This window comes from Ctenopharyngodon idella, chromosome 4, assembly GCF_019924925.1.
Source record: "Ctenopharyngodon idella isolate HZGC_01 chromosome 4, HZGC01, whole genome shotgun sequence".
Taxonomy (NCBI): domain Eukaryota; kingdom Metazoa; phylum Chordata; class Actinopteri; order Cypriniformes; family Xenocyprididae; genus Ctenopharyngodon; species Ctenopharyngodon idella.
Window position 1 is genome coordinate 3,826,519 of NC_067223.1, and position 25,671 is coordinate 3,852,189.

General features: G+C 36.1%; 1 protein-coding gene across 11 annotated transcripts in view; it reads left to right on the plus strand.

Annotated features, from left to right (window-relative positions):
- Window positions 1-388: 388 nt before the first annotated feature.
- ppfia2 (PTPRF interacting protein alpha 2) overlaps window positions 389-25,671 on the plus strand; it is a 188,186-nt gene continuing 162,903 nt past the window's right edge. For 6 of the 11 annotated variants that reach the window (XM_051890693.1, XM_051890702.1, XM_051890695.1 and 3 more), the window contains exons 1-2: window positions 389-661; window positions 14,241-14,495. In XM_051890693.1, the coding sequence (XP_051746653.1) occupies window positions 14,247-14,495 (249 nt within the window). In that variant the 5' untranslated portion in view covers window positions 389-661; window positions 14,241-14,246. The remainder of the gene's footprint in view (window positions 662-14,240; window positions 14,496-25,671) is intronic. The other 5 variants (XM_051890699.1, XM_051890697.1, XM_051890708.1 and 2 more) reach the window with 2 other exon arrangements.

Genomic DNA, 25,671 nt, shown 5'->3' on the forward strand with positions numbered 1-25,671 from the left:
CTCTCTCTCTCTAACTGTATTTATTTATTAATTTATTGTTTGTTTGTTTGTTTGTTTGTCTATAATTTCGCCCCTGCCATCGAGAATCTTCCTAACATTTGGTTCTGTAGTTTTCGTTTATTGTTGACGGTATTTAGTACAAACACGCACTGAAACATGCACTTTTGCAGTGTTTACATAAGTGTTTAATGTTTATTAGTCATTTTTATGGAGTTATGTTCTGGTGGATTCGGGTAACCTAATTAAGACGATGTTTCCTAAATGTTATTAATTTAAAAATAAAATACACAGAACATTTGCATGTGTGAACAGAGAAACGAATGGAGGAGATCCTACTATTTGTTGGAAAGCTGCAACTTTAAGACAGAAGTGAACTCCCCCTTTTTTCTTGAACAATGGTCTCTACCAACCACCGCTGCTCTCGCCGCTGAATCCTTAACGTGCCATTTTATTACTAATGGGCATATCTGGAAATCAAAATGTCATCGATATACGGGACAGTATCGCGTTTCTGAGGATGCCAGCGGTGGATATTCATGCGGGTTTCTCCGGACCAGTGCTGATTTTGGCCAGTGAAGCTTCCTTGTAGTGAATCGGATGATTGGAGCAGCTGTGCGCTCGCGCTTAGATTGCAGCTGTCATTGATATTGCATAGTGAACAGTGAGTATAAGACAGCATGCAAAATACAATGCAACAGTCATTGTGTCTGACTTATGTGTAAATGCCATATTCTTTGTGCACCATTCTCAAGGTGATTTGGAAATGTCCGTTTAGTGAAAGGAAACTTCCAACAGATGTGAGAGGTATTGCTGTAGTAACAGAGATAGATAGATCAATCAATCAGTCAATCAATGAATGAATGCATGAATGAATTAATGAATGAATGCAAGTGTATTCTGTTGAACTGATGATAATCTTTTATATCTCATACAGGGAAAAGGTGTATAGATCAATGGAAGACACTGACAGAGAGAAAGGAAAGAGAGAGGAGGGAGGGAGAGAGAGAAAGAGGCAAAGACAGGCATGATGTAATGCGCTTGAGACAATGGTTGAGGATTCTCTCCAATTAGAGTCACAGCAGCGGAAAAGGCTGTTTTGAAAGAGATGAGATCACTATAACATGCCGGCTTGCTAGGTGTACTGGGAATGTCATGGGAATTGTTCCTGCATTGCCTGTGGTCCGGCTGTAATGGACCTTATTCACATGTGCTGCTGGACTGAGTGAATGTGAACGTGATGCTCTAATGTACAAATGTTTAGCTGTACAGTCAAGCAAAGAATGTTTGATTTATTTCAGCATGAAGCTTTTATTGAAATTTGAAGGATTAATCAACACATTTAATTGTGATATTACACGCAAATGCTTATATGAATTTTTACTGTCACCTGGCCATATTGTGTAAAAATTGTCATGCCATCACATCATGTCTATTAAAGGAAGTGTGTGACTGTTCCATGCATTTTTTTTTAAAAGTATAAAATATTCCGTAGTAGCTGTCAAAATATTCCTTTAAGTTCAAGGCCAAAAAAATGATGTGTATATAGAACTAAGCGTACAGCATTGTCTGCTTTCAAATCTCAAATTTAGCAATTTTTGCTACTAACATTAAACATGGAAGCAACTGGGTAGTATAGATGGAGAATCATGGTGGAAACACTGGTGTTTCTTGCCTCTAATGGTCTGTACTGTAGACAGACAGGCTGAGAATAGGACGGCCTCCGTGTCCCACTGACCCTGTTGGTTGTGCTGGTGTGTAAAGTCTACCTCAGCCATTTTTGCTGTATTTTATCAAATGTACAGCTGGTTTGTATGACCTTGGCAGGGGGTGTGTGGTGGAAAAGATCTTTTTCACACCACTGAATGTGTGCGAGTTTATTATAGGTTATATCAGTGAAAAATCAGTGAAGACTACCGTTGAAAATCAGGTATATAAAATCTAATTTACACCTCTAAATAAACAAAAACATTTAAATATAATATTTAAAAAAAAAAAAAAAATAGTTAATATAATGGCATAAAATAAATGAAATCACTAGTCAAAAACCACGGTTGAAAATCTGGGATTTAAAATCTAATTTAAATTTATATAACAAATATAATATAAAGATAAAAAATATTTAAATCTATTTAAAATTATTAGGGATGCACGATATATCGGCCACCATATCGGTATCGGCTAATATATATTCATTTTTAATGTTATCGTATCGGCCCAATAAGAAAATTTGGCAGATATATTAAAGATGATAAATAATGGATTATTTCCTTCAACTGAGACACTTTAGATGCTGCAGTTCACCATGATTGTTTTGAATTGCTTGAAATATCTCAAAAATCGGCCAATATATCGGTTATCGGCTTTCAAATATAAATAATTATCGGTATCGGCCAAAATGTTCATATCAGTGCATCCCTAAAAATTATACTGTATATCTCTAAATTATACTTAATATATATAAATAAACGTAATGACATAAAAAAAATAAATGTTTAAAATGACGTCAAATTAAAATACATTTTGCACATTGACAATGTGAACAAACTTGTGGAGTTCATGCTGTCATTAAAGCTGCAAGCGCAAACCAAAGACATTTTAATGTCCATTTTCTCAAAAAATTAAGTTTGCACTGAAATTTCAGTTCAATGATATACTGATATTATACTTAATGAAAGCATTTGCATTAAATGAAGAAAATCAAAATAGAAAATGTTTTACTAGTCTTTCACTCACACTGTATATCACATACAACATTATATCATCATTTGTGTGGTTGGTTATATATGTTATATGCGGTTCTTTGCCTGTCTTGAATAACCACAAAAATCCACAGATTTCATTGAACTCACTCACCTCAGCCCTCCCTTTCCTCTCACTCTGTACCTCTCTTTCTCTCTCCCTCCCCCCACAGCTATCCATTCATTCAGACAGTGTGTGTGGAATATGATCGCTCTTGTTGTCATCATTGGGGCTTTTACTCTGGGCATTGCCTTGTGCTCCACTCAATACTCAGATTGAAATGTGGGTTTAAAATACAGTGCACAGCACTCTCGCACCAAATATGCCATCGAGGAGTTTTGGGTTTGTGCCCATCTGCATTAAATTTCAGTGCTGGATGTTATGCCAAATATCCTGGAAATATTCTATGCCCTTGACCTTTTGTTAAATGTGAGCTGTGATGTGTTAACAGTCAATAATCCACATTCCTTTGTTCATTTATTCAGTCCAGCCCACATGCTTGGACCACCGCTATTTACAAATCCCCTACTTGCAACTTGGTGCAGTCCATTATTGGATTATTTGACTCTGTTTGCTCATTAACTAATCATGAAGGGCTTGATCAGCAAAATATATTATGGAAAAAATCTGCAGAATGGATTTAAACACCTTTATTTAACCTGTTTTACTGCTAAAAAGTGGCGTAATTCCTCTCTGAGGTCCCACTACAACAAGGCCATAGATCCCTTGAGCAATGTAAAAACAGAATGGCCACTGTCCTTCCACTGTAAAATATCATAAAGCAATTGATGTCCTAAAGAGACATAAGATTCCATTGTTCTTTGTGTTCATTGAATACCAATATCTATCTCATAGGCAGAAGTTGAACTCTGGATCATTCCACAGTTAAAGTTTTGAAGTCTTGCCAGCCTCACTGCTGATGTCTGATGTTAGGGGCTGTTTGGAGTTATGAAATATAGATGGGAGTCTTCTTCTCTTAAGATGCTGTAATGGCTTTTCTCTTCCCCTCTTCCGATCCTGCTGCGTCATTCTTTCTTTCTTTCTTTCTTTCTTTCTTTCTTTCTTTCTTTCTTTCTGTCTTCCTTTCTTTCTTTCCTTTCTTCCTGCCGCTTCTGGTAACACTTTATTTTGATGGTCCCCTTTAGACATTCTGTTGACTATAAGTAACATTGCACATGTATGTCAATTTCATTTACATTAGAGTATTATTAGACTGTCTGCTTAATATCTGTTAACACTTTATTTTAATGGTCCCCCAACAGACATTCTACTGACTGTAAGTAACTTTGCAACTACATATCAGTTTTTTTCTAATAACCCTTACCTTACCCCTAACAGTCTACTAATACTAAGTTAATACCCTAATAGAAGTTAGGTGCAACATTACTTATAGTCAACAGAATGTCTAAAGGGGACCATCAAAATGTGACCCCGCTTCCTATAGATTACAAAGTGAAGATGCGTTTGCTTTTGATTTTTTTTTTTTATTTATTCAAGTTTCATTCATAATGTTTTACTACTATTTCTATGTAGAATGTAGGATCATGCTAATAAATTTTAGCAACTGAAATTTTCTGAAAAATAGACAAAAATTGAGACCGTTTCATGCTACAGCTTCATGCTTTCATGCTACAGCATGTCTTGCGTTTCTGTATTTGGTTGTGTTGTGAGTATTTGCAGCACGTTTCTTTATTTGTGTTGTGAGTATTTGCAGCGCGTTTCTATATTTGTTTGCATTGTGAGTATTTGCAGCGTGTTTCTGTATTTGGTTGTGTTGTGAGTATTTGCGGCACATTTCTGTATATAGTTGCGTTGTGAGTATTGGGATCGTGTTTCTGTATTTGGTTGTGTTGTGAGTATTTGCAGCACGTTTCTGTATTTGGTTGCGTTGTGAGTATTTGCAGTGCATTTCTGTATTTGGTTGCGTTGAGCATTTGGAGGGTGTTTCTGAATTTGGTTGTGTTGTGAGTATTTGCAGTGCGTTTCTGTATATAGTTGTGTTGTGAGTATTTGCAGCACGTTTCTGTATTTGGTTGCGTTGTGAGTATTTGCAGTGCATTTCTGTATTTGGTTGCGTTGAGCATTTGGAGGGTGTTTCTGAATTTGGTTGTGTTGTGAGTATTTGCAGTGCGTTTCTGTATATAGTTGTGTTGTGAGTATTTGCGGCACATTTCTGTATATAGTTGCGTTGTGAGTATTGGGAGCGTGTTTCTGTATTTGGTTGTGTTGTGAGTATTTGCAGTGCGTTTCTGTATTTGGTTGCATTGTGAGTATTTGCAGCGCGTTTCTGTATATAGTTGCGTTGTGAGTATTTGCGGCACGTTTCTGTATATAGTTGCGTTGTGAGTATTTGGAACGTGTTTCTGTATTTGGTTGTGTTGTGAGTATTTGCAGTGCATTTTTGTATTTGGTTGCATTGTGAGTATTTGCAGCACGTTTCTGTATTTGGTTGCGTTGTGAGTATTTGTGTTGCAAGTATTTGCAGCGCGTTTCTGTATTTGGTTGCGTTGTGAGTATTTACACTGTTTTTTGTATTTGGTTGCATTGTGAGTATTTGCGGCACGTTTCTGTATATAGTTGCATTGTGAGTATTTGGAGCGTGTTTCTGTATTTGGTTGTGCTGTAAGTATTAGCAGCACGTTTCTGTTTGGTTGCGTTGTGAGTATTTGCAGCATGTTTCTGTATTTGGTTGCGTTGTGAGTATTTGCAGCGTGTTTTTGTATTTGGTTGCGTTGTGAGTATTTGCAGCGCGTTTCTGTATTTGGTTGCGTTGTGAGTATTTGCAGCGTGTTTCTGTATTTGGTTGCATTGTGAGTATTTGCAGCATGTTTCTGTATTTGGTTGCGTTGTGAGTATTTGCAGCGTGTTTCTGTATTTGGTTACATTGTGAGTATTTGCAGCGTGTTTTTGTATTTGGTTGCGTTGTGAGTATTTGCAGTGTGTTTTTGTATTTGGTTGCGTTGTGAGTATTTCAAGCGTGTTTCTGTATTTGGTTGCGTTGTGAGTATTTGCAGCGTGTTTTTGTATTTGGTTGCGTTGTGAGTATTTGCAGCGCGTTTCTATATTTGGTTGCGTTGTGAGTATTTGCAGCACGTTTCTGTATTTGGTTGCGTTGTGAGTATTTACACTGTTTTTTGTATTTGGTTGCATTGTGAGTATTTTCGGCACGTTTCTGTATATAGTTGCATTGTGAGTATTTGAAGCGTGTTTCTGTATTTGGTTGCGTTGTGAGTATTTGCAGCGTGTTTTTGTATTTGGTTGCGTTGTGAGTATTTGCAGCGCGTTTCTGTATTTGCTTGCGTTGTGAGCATTTGGAGCGTGTTTCTGTATGTAGTTGTGTTGTGAGTATTTACACTGTTTTTTTTTTTATTTGGTTGCATTGTGAGTATTTGAAGTGCGTTTCTGTATTTGGTTGCGCTGTGAGTATTTGCAGCGTGTTTCTGTATTTGGTTGTGTTGTGAGTACTTGCAGTGCGTTTCTGTATTTATTTGCATTGTGAGCATTTGGAGCACACGTGTTGTGAAACTGATGAAGATATTTTCTTAACTTCTGGTGTTTTTACTATTTGCATGATCTCTCTCAGCCACCGTATAAATGCTAGTTCTCAGTTTCATTTGTAAATTTAAGTATTTGAGAAGTCATTGTTTTCGATTTGTTTGTTTTTTTGTTTTTTTTTCTGTAGCGTCAAATCCAAACATGAAGACATATACAACAGTAAAATAAACTCAATTACAGTATCTCACAGGAAATAGATCTTGTAAGATCCAGTGCCTTCACACCCATTGGTAGTCACCTTATTGAATCACTACACAACTGCATAAAGTTACATTTTTCTTAATTTTGTTGTATCACGTGCAGTCGCTGTTGCTTGTGCTGTCTGTGTAAAACAATTGGCTATGCCTGTTTTCACAAGGTTATTGTTTGTAATCCTTGATTAAACAAAAACATATAAATGTTTAAAGTGTGTAATTGAACAGGTGCGTAAACAGGTATAGGCTAAGCTAGCGAGCTAATCAGCTAGCGACATGCTAAGCTTCTAGGCTGAAAGATTAATTTAATGAGAGGTTGCAAACATAATATTTGGGCATTATGTAATTTACAGGATAAATAGCCAATCACAGTAGAGGCTCCTCCTCATCTCATGTGACCTTTTGCCTGTATCTTGCCATTTTCACATTCATCACATTCATGACACAAACATTCATTAAAAAAATGCCAGCTGACTAAAAAGACAAAGAACAAGACATGTTTAATTTCATCTGTAGTTGTCATTATATCAAACATCAAAAATAAAAATCAAAGAAAAAAATTAATTGTTCTAATTATAGCTATGACTATAAATCGTGGATGTGTCATATATGATTCTGTGTCGACACAACACAGAGCCTTTTTCATTATATCTAAGCTATTCAGTAAACTCTTTACTTGCTCGTTGTGCTCACTGATCATGTGTAATAGTGACGTAAGAGGTGGTTTGTAAGCTGGCACATCCAGACTGCTGTGAAAGTGGGTGCTGAGCGCTGCAGCAGGTGTCTGTCTCTGACGTCACTCTCTAAATGTGACTCAATGTGTCAGTGTTGTGTGAAAATAAATGTAGGTCCTTTTCCCCCCATTGTAGCCAGATAAGTGTGCGGGGATGTTTGTGAGTGTTTGTGCAGTGATTGAGAGGGAGTCCCAGACTCTCTCCCACATAAATAATTTATTGATTGGCATATGGCATTGAGACGTCGCTTCTATTCCAGTTCCTTTGTCTCTCTCCTCACTCATCTCTCTCTGTTATATCTGGATATTCCTGCAGTACTCTTGAAACATCAGGAAAAAGCTTTGATTTTGCTTTGATTTTAACTTTTCCCTCGCTTATAGTGATTCCAGAGCACTTTTATCTCAATTCGACAACCATCTGGTGTACACTCAGTATTTTTCTTATTTGAAAATTACTTTCCTGACCAGAAAGCTCTACGGGCCAAGGGTAAGGACGACTGGTGGTGATTGTTTTGTATTGATCAACTATCAGTTTCCCAATAACTACCTTGAGAACAGTCGCCAATGTAGACTGCGACAGAAATGAGAAGATGCTTCTAGATGTATGAGGCCTTATTTACAGATTATTTCAAGTAATTTCAGGTTTGTTTCAATTTGTAGGAGACAGAAAGTGGTGATTTCTGAATAGATTCCGAATAAGGTTATTAACTCCACCAGTTTAACCACTCTGCACCATTTAACCAACTGCACCATTTTCTGAGCAGTTGCGAACATGATAGATGGGCATTATGTAATTGACAGTATAATAAGACAATCACAGTGACGTAGAGTTTTTTTTTTTTTTTTTTTTTAATATATCTCACATTTACGGCGCACTTAAGGATCTCAGAAAAAAAAACTTTATTATTGGTATTATATTATATTATATTATATGAGCAATATCACACTCGTAGCCATGCAATATGGCTGTATATCAGCACGGCTGTGATTCGGCCGTAGGTAATCACAGCATGCTGATATACAGCCATATCACACAGCTACGAGTGTGATATTACGTTTATACAACAGTTTGACGGTACGAGTGTGTAAATAAATAAGAAATAACTGGAGTGTCTTTAAAATCCTCTTTTATGCAGAACTACTTCCTTCCGCCAGGGATTCAAATCTCAAATTGACAGTTTGACCAAGGCTCCGTTACTATTTCTAAAACGTCACTTTAGAACTAATAACAAAGAAATGTTCTGTCCATTGAAACTCATTGTATTTTGTGCAGTATTATTGAGAGAGAAAGAGAGAGAGAGAGAGAGAGAGAGAGAGAGAGAGATTGCCTGAGTGAGCATTACCTGTGTCTGATATAACATCCATTCTTCAGGTCGATGTCCGTAATATATCCATTATAAAAATCTGTTTGAATGTCTGCTGAGGAAAGCGATCTTTGTATTTGTCCTTTTTACAGTTAAAGGAATTTTCCATAACAGCGCTAAAATGTCCTTTGTTTACAAAAGTTCCTTTCAATTTAAAAGTCTCTTGCAACTGACTCATTCACTCGTAAAGTTTGCTGATGTCTAATGGCATATTAATCTAACTTTCACTCAATCCATATTACGCACTAATGGACCCTTTCTCAATACCAAATACAACATATTATTTATATAAAATAATATTTATAGAACAACAATATTTAAATGAACAACAATAGCCATTATAAATGACAATAGGTAATAAACACAAATGTACAATTCAGTCAAACGTACAAAAACAGGATGTAAGTTAAATACAGCCTTAATATTAAATTTAACATAGCCCAATTCGATTTGCTCAGGAACCAGTAATAGATTAATAAAACCAAAGATTGTCTGATTTATGTACCCAAAATGAATTATATCTCATGTTTAACCACTAAAAGAGCCAGCGGCAAATCCCCGAAGCACTGGCCGAGATTAAGCTGTTCTCGGCGGGTACACGAGCACTGAAAGCGTCTAATTCAAACAGTTAAAAGGTAGGAATGCTGTTATGAATATCTCACGGCTCTCAGCCAGATTCGAGAACCAGAAAGAACTGTTGTATATATTTTATATTTTATGTCTGCTTTATAAGTACTATTAAAACGGCTAATATTCTAGCTAATAAGCAACTAGTTAAAAGTGAGAATTGTCCCCCATACTAAAGTGTTACCATCATATTTGTTGCAACAATATTTATTTTGCTTTATTTTATTTTTTGGATTTTTTTAATACATAGCTTGTGTTCTTTGTTCAAAAGCGTGATTGTGCAATTGAATCATTTAATTATTCTTAAATAAGTAGCTTGTGGAACAATTGTATTTGTTTCAATCTTGAGTTGTTCTCATTGTATTAATGTATACATTACATAAAAAAAAATAAAATATCTTGTTTTATTTTTAATGTAGCAGCCAACTTAGGTCAGTTCTTAAGCTTTGCTAAAATCATCTGTTATCTAAGTGACATTTGTCAAGCGTTTTGATACCCAGTGGCGGTTTATGAGAAACTTTCGACGTGGTCTAACTCGTGACAGACCTTTGCACATTAATTTGTCTTTTGAATTGTCTCTTTATCTACAGCAGCAGGAGGGGAAAAAAACTCCCACTTTTCCAGGCAGCTTCAGGGCTCTCCATTGCATGCTCGGTTGGAGACAGGAGAGCTGGCCGCAGCCCAGAGCGTTTGTGGGTCTAAAGTTAGCAGTTAGTGGCTAGCTGGGAGATGGTGGGACTCTGGCTAACAGCCTGTTCACATAGTGTCTTCAGGGCCCATTGCCAGTGAGAGTCCGCTTAGGATGGACATGTATAGGCCTACTATCTGCAAACATGAAAAGTAAGAATGTAGGCCATATGTCTTCTGTAAATAATGCAATGAAATGGACTAATTTTTGGATGCTTATATGTGTATAGAGACGGAAAATCTTGTTTGAATTTAAATTAATGACTGTTTGAAAACAGTAATTAATTTTGCAGTTCCATTTGGTGAAGCAAATTATAGGCCTTTATCACACTTCCGTGTTCGGAAAGCAGATCTTCAAATAGTATTGTAAAATAACTTCCACTGTAGCCTGTATCAATGGCTGTGCCCATAGCACGGGATTGTTGGGATTTATTCATGTGCAGTTCTTCACAGATACTTCATCTAAACACACTAACCACAGTTTACAATCATTAATCAGGTATGATTAATGGCAGTAGGCTAACTTGAACAGAGATCTTCATTCATCTCATGACTATGACGACACCGTCAACACTGACAATTCGCCTCGATCACATAATTTATTGACGTGAAGCGGAGTGCCTGCAACCCCTTCAGCTGTGATTTATTCACGATACAGCACTAGCCTCAAGTACCTTATTACTTTTATAAAACGGGTACCACACAATGCAAATATTAAAAATATGTATCAATGCAACTTTCATGAAGTAAAATCACTAAAAGCCTTCCTTCCACCAGAAAAAATAGTCCCTGACCATGAACAGCAACAGAAGTTACATTATTACGCCATTAGATGGCGGCAAAGACTGTCTTTATGAGTTTGTCAGTCAGTAGCGAAGACTTTTATATTGAAAAGACTGAATTGTTGTGAACACGGAAAAAGACGCAACTGACAAATGTTCTGACTAGCGCTGTCAGTCACGGGAAAACCCCTTAACTGTTAAAAGGACAAGATAATACATCGGACATTTAAACAGATTTTTTATCATGAACATAGGACTGACCTGAAGGAAAATGCTAAATCTGAATGCAGGTATTAAACTCGCTCACTCGATCTCTTTCTCACAATACTCTTCTACATAATACAGTAAGCTTCAATGAACAACATCAATTGAGAACATACAGTTTACGTTGCTAAGAGTGGTTGCTAAGGGTGTTGTGCAGTGATACACAGAACCGTTGGGTGAAGCAGTCATAGCCGTGTTTTATCGTGAATAAAACACAGCTATTGACTAATCAGAATCAAGGACAGGAACTAACTGTTTTATAATATATTATATTCAGTGTTGTTGTTATTATTAACAAACTAAAATTATTAAAATCATTTCTGTTAATTAAAATAAAGATGACAAAAAACTATATAAAATTTTTTTGTTAACTGAATTAAAGCTGAAATAAAATAAAATATAAATTAAGGATGCAACAATATGAAAATTTTGGCCGATGCCAATAACCGATAATTCTTTATATGAAAGCCAATAACCATTTTTTTTCCCCCCGATAAATCTAAATGCAATTTTTTTTATATAATTTTTGAGAGCCTGATTACAAAGACAGAAGTCTCACCATGAAAAGCCATGTCCCAAGCACACAATTATAATGTTCTCATTATAATTTTATGTAGCCTATACAAACTTGCGCTGTACATGTTGCACTTAACTGTATTTTCCTTTTTGAAGTGACTCCAATCATATTTCAAGCAATTCAGAACCATCATGGTGAACAGAGCGCATCTGAAGTGTTTCAGTTGAAGGAAATAATCCGATATTTATTGGCTTTAATATGTCGGCCAAATTTTCTTATTGGGCCGATAATGATAACATTATAAAAAAGCACATCTATCGGCCGATACCGATATGGTTGCTGATATATCGTGCATCCCTAATATAAATATTAGATAAAAACATAAATGGAAATTAGAAATGTTGCAATAAAATAAGTTTAAGTTACTTTAAATGACTAAAAATAAATGAACAAAAAACAAAACAAAAGCTAATTTAAAATATTAATATATACTGTAATAGGGAATCAATAATACTAAAATAATATATATATATATATAGTGTGTGTGTGTGTGTGTGTGTGTTAATAATATTTATTTTTGCTTTATTTATTATTTTCTCATGTTACTTCCTTGACAAAATGACTTCCTTTTTCAAGACTCTGCAAATGGAACCCACATCTTTAAATTATTACATTTATCCCCCCCTAATCCTAAATATGGTTATATGCTTGCCATCCTCAGTAAAGGTTTAATATATAAGCCACCAGAGATAAATGGCACAGGTGGTGGCTGTGGTCTGTTCCAGGTCATGGTGCTGCAGGAAACCCTGTTACATAAACAATAGAGGAAATGATGCATTCTGGCCTATAGCATGAAATCCAGAGTGCAGGGAGCTCAACCTCCCATGACATCTCTGCTTTACCTTTCACATATACTCTACTACAGCAATATTCAGACAGATTCATTTTGTATATAGTTAACATTAACAGGGCCCAAGATGCACCGGTCAATGAACTGAGCTGGCATATGTTTGTGTCTCGGGTGAATCGAAAACACACCCCTACACTTGCCAAGACTATTTCTTTCTGTGTTCATCTGTTCTTTCTCCACTCACTCTGTTGTAAACACACACAAACACATCTCGTCCTTGCCAGGAGATTCCTCCACCCGCTCTGCCTGTGTTGTATCATCACAGCCCAGGCGTGGAGCTCTGTGGCCCCGCATGTTTTTATTGCTGGTCTCCCCTACAGCTACCAGCCGTCACAATCCTGACAGCTTTGAGTCTAACAGGAGCAGACACACATCACCACTATGTACATACAGTCTACATGCTGTCTACTCACAGATGCTCCAAGCATTTTAACAGATAGACACAAAAGAGTTGACATAAACTAGCAGTATGTTTTTCTATAGACGTTTGATTTTTACACTTAAAGTATATAGGATACTACCCTTCACAATTTTGGTGTTTGGTAAGATTTGTTAATGCTTTTGAAAGAAGTTTCTTGTTCTCAACAAGGCTGCATTTATTTGATTAAAACAGTAAAACAGTAATCATGTAAAATATTTCAAATTGTAATTTTTTCTGTGTTGGTAAAGCTGAATTACTCCACTCTTCAGTGTCAAATGATCCTTCAGAAATCATTCTAATATGCTGATTTGGTGCTCAATAAACATTTATTATAATTATCAGTGTTGAAAACAGTTGAGCTGCTTAATACTTTTGTGGAAACCACCAACCAGGATTCTTTTAATGAATTGATATAGAAATGAAATGGAAATATTTTGTAATGTTATAAATTCCTTACTGTTTTACTGACCCCAAACTTTTGAACAGCAATGTATAATATTAAAAATCTTATAAAAAACCTTATCTTATTATTATGTTTTTTTTAATTAAATTAAAATATAAATAAATAATGTTTTATTACTATCAAAACGTGATGATATTTTTGATATTTTATTGATAATATTAAATATTATTTATTTTCATTATTATTAAAACTGGTCTCAAAATGTACAATTTGCCGAACCAAGTCATGTCAAAGTTGTCAAATACACCGTAAACCCTAAAGCTCAAAATAATTAATTGGTTTGAGTAGGGCAAACTCAAATTAAACAAATTAGTTAAATCAAATTAACTTTTATGATTAGTTTTTTTTTTTTTTTTTTTTTTTTTTTCATTTTAAGTAATCTGAATTGTTTCATTGTTTTGAGTTTTATGAACTTTTAATTTAGATAAACTTAAATTTACCTGAAACTGGGCTGGGATTTCTATTTCCCAGCATGCTTTGCCATGACACTCGAAAGGGAGAATAAATGCTAAAATTAAGTGCTATATAATGATTTTTGTGCAAGATTAATGTTAAGTGGTGGATTTAGTAGTGTTTAATGCTTTATATATACTTTCAGGTATTAGTTTGAGAATAGGTATTTTATCAATGTTCTATATTGCCGTACTCTTTCAGCAATTGCTATTCTATGCTAAAGTTATCAAAGCATTGTGTTACCAATTAGCATTTGCTGAATTAATTAGTTATAGATCGCTAAGTTACTCAAAAATTTCAAGTTAAGAGCAATCGAAATGTATGAGTACAAAATTGAATTCTGCTAGTTCTGCTTACTTAAACTTTACATTTCTTAACTTAAATTTGATGTAACCGATTACCTCAAATTTTTTGAGTTTTGCCAACTCATTCAGGTTTACAGGGTATAGCACTTTTCACAATACACGTTGACTCAAAGCAGCTTTACGGATATCTCCATGCGTATTCTAAGCTTCAGTCCTCTTTCGACAGGTAAAGATGATGTGCGAAGTGATGCCCACGATCAGCGAGGACACTGCGCTGAGCCAGCGTGGCTCCCAGAGCAGCGCCTCCGACCCTGACTCCCACTTCGAGCAGTTGATGGTGAACATGCTGGACGAGAGAGACCGTCTGTTGGACACCCTGAGAGAGACACAAGAAAGCCTGGCCCTTGCCCAGCAGCACCTGCAGGACGTCATCTATGACCGGGACTCACTGCAGCGGCAGCTCAGCTCCGCACTGCCACAGGTATGACAACTACACCTACGTTATGCTGTTGATAAAGTAACCAGACTTTCGACTGTCAGCATAAAGTCTGGTCCACATATCAGCTTGTTCCTACCAAGAAAGCACCATTAAACAAAAACAAAACTGTCTTAAGCTAGACATCATATTCCCATAAGGATATCTGAGTATCAGCGGTGTTGTGGAAAGAAATGATAAATGTTGATTTCACACTCATAAGATACAGTTAGCTTGTTCTTATGTTGTGCGATTCAGTCATTTTTTTTTCCACAGCTGAGAGACTGTAAAAACATGGGCATGTCACAGCTGGCCATGTGTGATTGCAGCAGCTGAAACTGGTGATACTAAAATCTGCATCCAAGTCAGTCCTCCCGAACAAAGAGGACTAAAAATCACCAAGCGCGGTTTTCAGCTGCGCTACTATTGCCCAGAGACATGGGAAAATGCGATGGCTTACGTAATCATGCCTAAACCCAGATTAGCTCGACGCTCAAAGGAAAAGTGTGTCAGTAATTCTAGTCACAAGTCCTTACAGCTCTCCTTCCAGAAGTCTCCGTGGTCCTGGCGGAAGAGAAAAGAAGGTTTTGTTGTGTGGTAGTTCTCACTTTCCCTCAGTGATATTCTTGTTCCTAGTGGAGGTTTTAGCTTTGCTTACGGTACTGAAGGCGATTGGGTCTATGTTGTAGAGTATGAAAAAAAGGGTGTTGTGGATTTGAGTGTCATGTACACTACTCTTTTAAAAGTTTGGGGAATTTTTTTTTTAAGTTTTTGCAAAGAGTTTTTTATGCTCTCCAAGGCTGCATTTATTTAATCAAAAAATACAGTAAAAACTAGTAATATTGTGTAATATCATTACATTTTAAACTTTCTATTTTGATATATTTTAAAGGCAGCGGCTGTTTGCACTAAGTGCAAATAGCAACAGATGCTATTTACACTAAGTAAAAATAGCATATTTTCTTAGCAATAGATGCTATTTACACTGTGAAAATAGCGATCAGTGTTAATTTTGACAGCAAATTTTGATTTAGTTTTAGTCATAGTCTTTTGACTAAAATGCCATTTAGTTTAAGTCATATTTTACTTATCTGAAATTGTTTTAGTTTTAGTCGACTTAATCTACAGTAGATTTAGTCGACTAAAATCTAATTTAGTTAAATTGTAATGCATTAAGCATTTCTCTAACAATACACAGATCCTATACACTGATATAGGTACATCTGATATTCCCCAGACTGCTTATGTTCACCCAACTGTACTTTGCTCGCCAAAGCGGACAGTTTTTGACAGTCCAAAAAGAAATGAAAGAGTAAAATTCAGTACTTTTCAGGGATTGACACACTTATCATTGTTTGTATCATTGTCATCGTTTAAATTTTTTATTAGATTTAATTTTTAGTTTTTCTGCTTTCATTGTAATTTTAGTTAAAAGTTTTAGTAATTTTGTGTGTTTATGTCTTTTAGTTTTTGCTTTTAAATGTCTATAAGTTTTTATTTCTGTATATTTTAATACCTCAGGTTAAGCTAAAGCTTAGAAACTAGATGAAATAAAATAAGTTTACATTTTTTTATATATATATTTATTTTTTATTTCAGTTAACGTTTATTTCAAGTAATGAAGATTTCTTTGGTTTTAGGTTTAGTTAACTATAATAACCCTTATACTTGTAAAATATATTGAATAATGTGTCAAATAATGTTCTTAGATACAGTATTTTACTATGAATTAAATAGAAATTAAATTAAATACAGTTTATTGTGTAAACAAAATAACAATAATGACCAGGAAAAAATAATAATTATAAACCATTCCGAAATACACCGTGACTCTTATTCTGAAATGTCTGCAGTCTGCACTGTAGCAGGCTGCTCATGAGGGAGATAAAATATGCATTCTTACAACCGTCTAAAACACATACTACCATATAAACATCGTGTAGTAAACATTGTCATAATTCATCAACATTAGCTTATAAGCAATCGCTTGGCATAAATGTGCGCTATTCATTAATTGTCTGGAGTGCTGCTGCGCGAGCCTGTAGAGTGCGCAACAGCGTCGCATTTCCTGCGGTGAGATCAGCACATTACACTTCAAATGTGCGCATCTTCCACACAGGACAGGAGTCCTGACTGGATATCTTCCCAAATCGTCCCTCTCTTTCATTTTCGTCTCGTTTTTATTCGTTGACGAAAATTAGAGTAGATTTTAGTTATAGTTTTAGTCATTCAAAACACATTTTTATTTGGTCATCGTCTCGTTTTTGTCCGTGAAAAAATGTTGTTGACGAAAATTATGACGAAAATTATTTGTCAACGAAATTAAAACTGATAGCGATATATTCTGTTTACACTAAGTGACAATAGCAGCATTTTCTTAGCGATATGCTATTTACACTAAAACCCAAAGTATACTTCACTTTTTACCTGTACGCGAGGGTCAGCGTACAGTGCGCGTGATACGAATTTCGTCATCAGAAGAATACGTGCATACTGTACACGCACTGTCAGATTTTTGTAGCCATGCGTACTTGTACACGGAGGTTGCACATGCGCATTTTTTTTGCAGTAATTAGTTTATCCACAAGGTGGCAACCATGCCCTGGGGGCGTCAATTCACAAGGTAGTCAAAGAAAAACTTCATAAACAGAACAGACCGGAACGCATGCAAGCTACAGCGACAGTAGAGGCCTACATAGACGACAGATTGTGCGAAGAGGTTAGAAAGTACCCTCATTTGTACAACTCTAGCATGAAAGAATACAAATATACTTACATGGGTTGTAACTCGTGGCGAGAGATTGCTCAAAACCGCGCATGCGTCGAACACCTGTGTATGCATACGAGTCAAATGAAGTATAATTTCCAAGGCTGTGTGTTCAACTGTGCGCGTACTTAAAAAAACGAAGTATAAGAGAAAATGGCGATATATTCTATTTACACTATATAAAAGTAGCAGTTCTTTGCAATAAGTGCACCTCAGTATTGTAGTACATTAACAGGAAGCAATAATAACATAGAGTGTAAATGATTATATTTATTAAAATTATTAAATGGATGCTGCATTATTGGGACAATAAAGTACTCCCTACACCTACCCCTAACCCGATAAATACTTTATTGTTAAACACTCGTTAGGCGCTTTATTTCCACTTTTCAAATATTTTCTTTATTTTTATTGAAAATAAATGCCTGATATGTGATGGGAAAAGGGAGAAGAGCAAGTTTGGCAAAAGGCGGATTCGAAGTCAGGTCGATCGCGTCAAAGTTACTTCCTAGAGCCACATTCCCTATGGACAATGCCACTGCAGACATTGAAAGGTACGTATCTTTTTTAATCTTGTGTGTCCTAACCAGACATTTGTGGGTGGAGTTAGTGTAAATAGCCTTTGCCAACAAGACAGGCTATTTACACTTAGTGTAAATAGACACAACGAATTCGGCAATGTGATGTATTCCTGTGATGGCAAACCTGAATTTTCGGCATCATTAGTCCAGTTTTTAGTGTCACATGGTCCTTCAGAAATCATTCTAATATGCTGATTTGGAGCTCAAGAAACATTTCATATTATTATCAAAGTTAAAAAACTTTTTGTGATTCTCCATACTGACCCCAAACTTTTGAATGCCAGTGTACAAAAACGTTCTGTCTCTTTATATAAAGTTTCCATAGTATTTAGGCAATTTTATGATAAATGTTTAAGGGATTGTTCACCCTACAGTGAAAAGTTTGTTGTTATTTCTGTTCCAAACCTTTATGACTTTATTTTTCTTCTGTTAAACACTAAAGTTGTGAAGAATGTCCACGCTGCTCTTTTCCATACAATGAAGGCATTCAGTGACCATGAGCTGTTTTGAAACCTTATGTTATAGTTTTATGTGAGGAACAGATAAAAGTTAAGATTCAAATCAGTGTGTTGCATTTGTTTACTATGCTTTCATTAAATGGAAAATGGCAGCATGAACATTCTTTAAAACATCATCTCTGTTCCATAAAAGAAATAATCCCATGCGGGTTTGGAACAGTGTGACAGTGAGTAAATGATGATACTGTAGAAGAACACAAAAGAGACATAGATAAACACACTTGAATTACAGAAATTAGCATGTGACTCATTTCTGGCTGTTTTACTATCCAGCGCTACGTGATCATTTTACAAAAAGAGTGGTGGGTCAATAATGATGTATTGATTGTCTTTGTGACATGCCGGTTCTCAGACACACTGTTTACTGATCATGTTATAAAATGAGATGTTAAATCTCTCGATGTGGATCTTACACATGTGCAAATGACTCCATTAATTAGTGTGGCAGCGCTTTATTAGCCCTTGCCACATCAACTCCACGCTAATGCTTTATGAGGCTCTTTGGCGGAATAAATCTGAAGATGTGTACCAGCAGGAAAGCTATGTTGTTATGAGCTGTTGTAATTGAGAAACCGTGAACAGTGTCTGCTAATGTTTTTTAAACGGCATTGAAATAGATTTTATTCACAGTGATTGTTTGGTGGTGTTTGTAATGGCCACTTTACACAGTCTACACTAATTGCATGATGGATGTAGGCTTTTGCTTATTCGATAAGTAAAATATCAGGTTATTTATAGCTTTGCACAAAGCTTATTTTTTTGTTAATTTGTTTTATGCCTCCTTTAAGCTCATTTTGTTCTCATTGAGCTAAAGCGTGGAATGAATGTAAGCAGGGAACAATGTTATATGGTTGAAAAGTCACATGAGATCCACACATGCTGGATTATGATTGGCTGTTCACCTTTTGCCCGCCTATCATGTTCACAGACAGTTTGCAAATTAGCCTGAATTTGTCACATTGAGAAAAAATGGACAGATTAATCACAAACTACTCACCCAGTTGGACATCCAGTTTCCAGATTGTTTGTTTTTATTTACAGTCACTTCTTAGGAAGATATTTGGAAGAATGTCAGTAACCAAACAGATCTCGCCATAGTAGGAAAAATAAATACTATGCTAGTCAATGGGGGTGAGATCTGTTTGGTTACTGACATTCTTCCAAATATCTTCCTTTGTGTTCAACGGATCAAAGAAATTTATACAGATTTGGAACAACGTGAGGGTGAGTAAATGATGACAGAATTTTCATTTTTGGGTGAACTATACCTTTAAAACCAGAAACTCTTTAAACATTAGTTTGGAAATGTGTAGCAAATGTACATTTACATCTGAACTAAAAAAAAAAAAAAAAATGAAACAGGGACTTTGCTTCATCCACCCGTCATTGTTTTGTAGATGGTAATGTAAACAGGTTGTCTGAATCTGATCCACGGTGTTCAGACTTGTGGAACGTTTCTGAAACAACACTTTGACCTCCTTTAGCGTTTGACAACATCTGAGGGCTCATGGTTTAGACTGTGCATTAAATCTGGGCTCTGATGAGAAGGGAGATGAAATAGGCTGAATTATCGCTGCAGGGTGAACTCGGCTGTAGAAGAAGAGGAGGACAGACAGGAAAGGGGGAGGATGTAGACGGAAGGTGGAGTGATGCGGAGAGGAAGTGGCCTGGTTTTAGCCACTGTTGGTTATCTGATATAAAGCTGATATCTCTTTCTCTCTCTAGCACATACACCTCAACATTCAAAACTCTCTTAATAGCAACTGTATTCCCCCAAGATGCCCTGGGGGTCAGACCATGATTATGTCATGCACAGTAATGTCTTACATCCTTCTTTACAGCAACAGCTCTCACAACAAGACTTTAACTGTTATGCTGAAAGGCAGGTTTTAATGCGGGGTCGCTTTTTACTGTTTAATTTAAAAACAAGAGCCATCTTAATCACTGCGAATTTAACAACAACACTAAAGTTCAAGTAATTTATAGTTTGTTTTATACTAGAACACAACCATTACCATTGATTGGCCCCTCTAAATAACTGGCTGATTTAGCTGTGCTTTAGTTTGTAAAAACTTGTAAGTGTATTTAAAACATAAGAACTGGGAATCAAAGTGGAATCAGGGCTCATATCATGAGAAACCAGATTTTCCAATATTTAAATAAATGATAATTATATATATTATATAATTATAAATTTATATAACTTTTTCTTTTGGTGTGAAACATGACCTGGAAATGTTTTTGATAGATTTTGAGACGTGATTTTGAGATATGTAACAAACCCACTCAAAGAAAATGCAGAACAGGAACAGTTTATGGAACAATCAACAGTGTAAAGTGCAACAAGAAGTCGGAGAAACCGCACAAAAAAGGACTTTATCACCTGAAGAATCAAATGTGCACATTATCTCCTCTGACTCAATTTTATTTATTTTTAAAAAAAATCATTGTACGATGTAAACGGACGATAACTCCCTTTAATGTTTAAACTTCCAGTCTGGCAAAAATCAGAACCCAATCAAAAATCAGAACCCCTTGTATTTCTGCTTTTTCTATTTTTATTTTTCTGTATATATAATAGTTTATGCAAACAACAAAAAACAATGACAGATTGAGAAATGTGAAAATGAGTACAAAATATTGATTATTGGTCTGTAATTAACATATGATTCGTGAGTTTTTCGAAAACGGTTTGACAAATCAACTTGAATGCCATAACTCTTGTGTGAAAATTGGCCTAGGAGGATTTCGAAAAAGTAGTTTTTTTGGAAAATTCAAAATGTCTGAAAAAATTTCATGACGGAAAATTTCATGATGGAAATTTGAGCTAAGGAATCAGAGGAAAAAAGAATTTTGTTTCTAGCCCCTACGATTCAAAAGTTATTAGCATAAACGCGAGTGCAAATTTGGACAGTTGGTGACGCTAGAGGGATTGAGTTAGAGACTCCAAATTTGCTATGGTGACAGTTCAGACTGCTCTCTATCAGTGTACCAAATTTCACAACTTTTTAACATACGGTTCTATGGGCTGCCATAGACTTCCAGAGTGGAAACAGAAGAATAATAATAAGAAGGCCAACGATTACAATAGGTGCCTAGCCTACGCACCTTCAGTGCTTGGCCCCTAATAATGATAAATAAAGATGATGATTATGATTATACCAGTTACTTGAAGTAATAAGAAGATAGTAAGATGGATGCTATTTTTAAACACCAACTGCACCAATTTGTGCTATTTTTAAATCACATGGCAGTCTTATAGGCACAGCCCATTTAATTCTAAGGGTCAGAGAAAGTCTACTAAATTACGATCCCTGTAGGGTGTTTTTGCTGCTGGGGTTGAACAGCTGTCTAGTTTCCCCTGTTTTCATGTCCTGTGTTGCTTTTTCAGTTTGTCTGTTGGACTCCTGTCCTCTGTCTGTGCGGTTGAGTTCTGCTTACTCATCAGGCCAAAGTGGTATGCACACACCAATGCCACCTTTGAGTCTTGGTCAGCAAGTTTATGAGAAAGAGAGAAAGAAAGGACCATGAGTCCACTCTCAGAACACCCATTGGTACCCTTCATTGTCCAGTAAAAAAAAAAAAAACAATTTGTTCAATTGTTCACTAGATTACCCTCCAGCTACTCTTATGATGCTGCACCATCCCTCTGTAACTGTCAGTGGGAGCAGGTTTTCCTTGAAGGATTTCTCTCTTTGAAGTTACCATATTGGCCTGAATGCATAATGAAATTGGTTGATGAAATTGTTGAATTGTTGAAAAATGTAGGGCGAGGACTTGGTTCTACACCCAAATAAAGGTTTTTTTTCTTACAGTAATTCTATTGAAGAAATATTTTGGATTCCCCAAAGAACCTTTCATGGAGCAGTTCTTAAAGGGGCTGTATATAAGAATTTTCATGTATTAATTGCATTTTATTGCCAATGTGTGAACAGCTTGTAAAGAAACTTAAAAACGAGACCTTCCCGTCATCCTAGGTTGTCTATGAAAGCTTGTAGACTGATTTTTATGTGAATGACTTGGGACTTTTTGCAGAAAGGATGTGACGTTTACGCACGCTCCCGAGAACCTCTGTTCCATTCAGGGACACACAAAACTAATGTTTATACAATGTTTATACCGAAAGAGCTATTTTGTACTATAAAATCAATGTGTCATGCAAAGAAAAGGGATTCATTTAAACTATAGTTCTCACATAGTCAGACCTATATAGTCTATAGTCTCAAATATACTTATAATCAACCTATCATAACTGTGTAATTTTAATTACCTCATCTGTCGACATGATTCTGGTGAATTTAAAGGTCCTTGCACACAGAAATCAGAAATTCTTGTCAAAAATTTTCACACATTAAAAAATAAATACGACCTCAAGTTGTGTCAATCACTTTTACACACTGCCTCCGAAACTTTCGTTCGTCATAAAAAAAATTTACAAATCGGATCGGGATCAATTTTCTGTGTTTTTTGCATCTGTACAAAGCATTTTGAGAGGTGTTTTGACAATTCAGAGCCACCGTACAAGCGAACGCCAAAATCCAGTATAGCCCCTGACAAGTTGATCCACTTTGTCTCGCAGCACAAAGCACTGTATGACAAACAAAGTGCGGAATAAAAAGAGCTGGAATATAAAGACAGATTGATTGTGGAACAGCTTTGAAAACAGGATGGTAGGTACTGATTTCAAAACAAAGGGTGTCCCAGACAGCAACATAGTGTGGCCCAGATCCGGCCCACATCTGGTACATGTGGATTACACCTGGACCAGATGTGGGCCGGATCTGGGCCGACACTATGTTGCTGTCAGGGGTACGAAAGATTATACAGTATTGTGCTCAAGTTAGCTAAACAATACGCAATCTCAGGATTGGATGGACCCAATATTTCCTCTTTCTTTTTCTCTTTTTAAGAAGAGAGAGGACAACAAAATTATCCTCACTGCTTGAAGACTCCATTTTGTATTGTTTTGCAAATTTTTTCGCAGTGGATTAATTAATACGTTAAACAATTAACACGGACTCAGTGTGCAAGGTTTCTGCGAGTGACGAATTTTTAGGACAACAAATATGAAAAATCGCATACAAAAATTTCAGACTCAGTGTGCAAGGACCATTAGAGCTGGTGTGAACATATCCACAGTGCTATGATCAAAGGCTTTCTTAACTGCTGTTTTCTCAACACTGTCATTTTTGTTGTGTGTTTATTTTGTTATTGAGAGTAAAGCGCACATTTACATATTCATTTAAAATTTAATTTCATCAGCGTGGATGGCTTCGGGATGTTTGTTAACAGTATAACGCTGCAAAGGTATTTCCAAATTTTACTTCTAAGCAAAGAATGAAAAAGAGCTCCACCATGAGTATATTGGGGCACTGAATCATATTCAGTCTCTTGTATGTTATGTGTGGACTATAGTGCGAGCACGAGCAATAACTTGCTGGCTGCAGTTCACTTAACGGCCACCGGTGTCGCTAATAACAAGGGTTTCTGAATTCTACATACATTATAGTCCCTTTAAATTAAATTAAATTTAAATAGTTTTTTTCAATTTCACAAGCTGTTTTTAATGTGAAACGGCATTGTCCACCCATTTTCACTTCTGCAATGTGACTTATTTCTAAATGTGTAACTGAATATTCAATCAGAGAAAACAGAGCAGGATTCTGCTTTATCCATTGAGCTTTGATTAGATGGTGAAAAGTGGTTGTTCTAGCAGAATGGTGTTGGTGTGGTGTAATGGTCCTATTGCATTCATCAGCAACTGACTCATTAGAGAGACACAGCATGTCAATTTACTGAGTCCCCCATCATAAATCATACACGTCCTCTTCATTTATCATCATTCAATCTTTTACGGTCCAATCAGTGCGCTGGGATTGTCATGGAATGTACCATTAGGATACGGGGATGTTTGATGGGCTTATGGAAAGTCAGATGATTAAGTGAAAGGCAAGAAACACATGAATAAATTCTTATCTCCATTTCTCTCATTCTCTTTCCCTCCTTACGTCTGACTCTTTCTCTTTCCTTCTTCTGGGCTCATGCAGTCAGCTGGTTTCCTCCATCGCAGCACATGATTCGATGTGATCGTCAGTTATTGTTTGTGCCCTACTTCACTCGACCCGTAGGCCACATGAACACTTCATGCTAAGAGAGTGAGAGAGAGAAAAAATCCAGAGAGGTTGAACATCATGCTTGGTATTTGTTTAAATGTTGTTTGTTTTGAGGTCATACATTTCTATGTAAATTTTGTCATGACTTTTAATGTTTAAATGCGTGAACCTCAAATCGTGCCACGTAATGGTAGTAGGTGGGTGCTATTGATTTTCTATGTCATCAGACTTGTGATTTTCCTGGCAGACAATAAAATTAGTAAAAAAAATCCAGACTTATATTGAAAGAGGAATCTATGCTAAGCCTCATCTTGACTTTTTTGGCCAAAAAATGGGCAACTGAAAAAACGGTTTAGCATTTTAACATTGCCCATGAGAAAACATCAACTTCATATATATCTTCCAGAAACATATAGCTTTTATTTTATTTAAAACAAAATCAAATCCTAGGTTTGGACAGCATAAATTGCAATTGATAGTTATTTATGCTACCATTCAAAAGATTGGGTTGACCCCAAACTTTATATCACAGATTGCCTCAACCTGACAATTACGAAAAAAATATATTTGGCCTGAGAACACGTTCAATAAAACATTACTAATACAATCTAAACACATGGATGCTGTATATTCTTACAGGAATAACTACAGTTCATTATAGTGTTGTGTTCCTACACAAATAGCTTAAATTAAATATGTATCTAATTAACAAGTCGAGTTCAGTGCTCAAATTAATGTCTCCTACATAATGATTCTCACCACTTAAAGTCTTATTTTCCAGAGAAAAATACATTATGAAGTCCCTTGTGTTTGTCATCCGTTCTTGAAACGCCTGCTTTTATGTTTTATATTTAATGCAGCGAGGAGCTCTCTGTCTTTCGCCGTGTACATATTGACAGCGTTTATTAAAATAGAAACTTAGGCAAGGACCAAAATAGACACCGGCATCTTCATTCCCTACTTCATTCTGTTATCAGTTGGCCACTCATATGAATGACTGCAAGGCATGATGGGAAGTAGCTGGCCACATCCCACGGGCATTCATCAAGTTGTGATTGACAGCCTGGAGAGAAAGAAAGCCCTGCAGATATCATCCGCTGCGCTCCACAGCGCTTTCTGTTCACTGTCCTCCTGAGAGTTTTTTTTTATCATGCATTCATACTGGCGACAAAATCTCATTGTATCGTTTGATGTCAAGGTAAA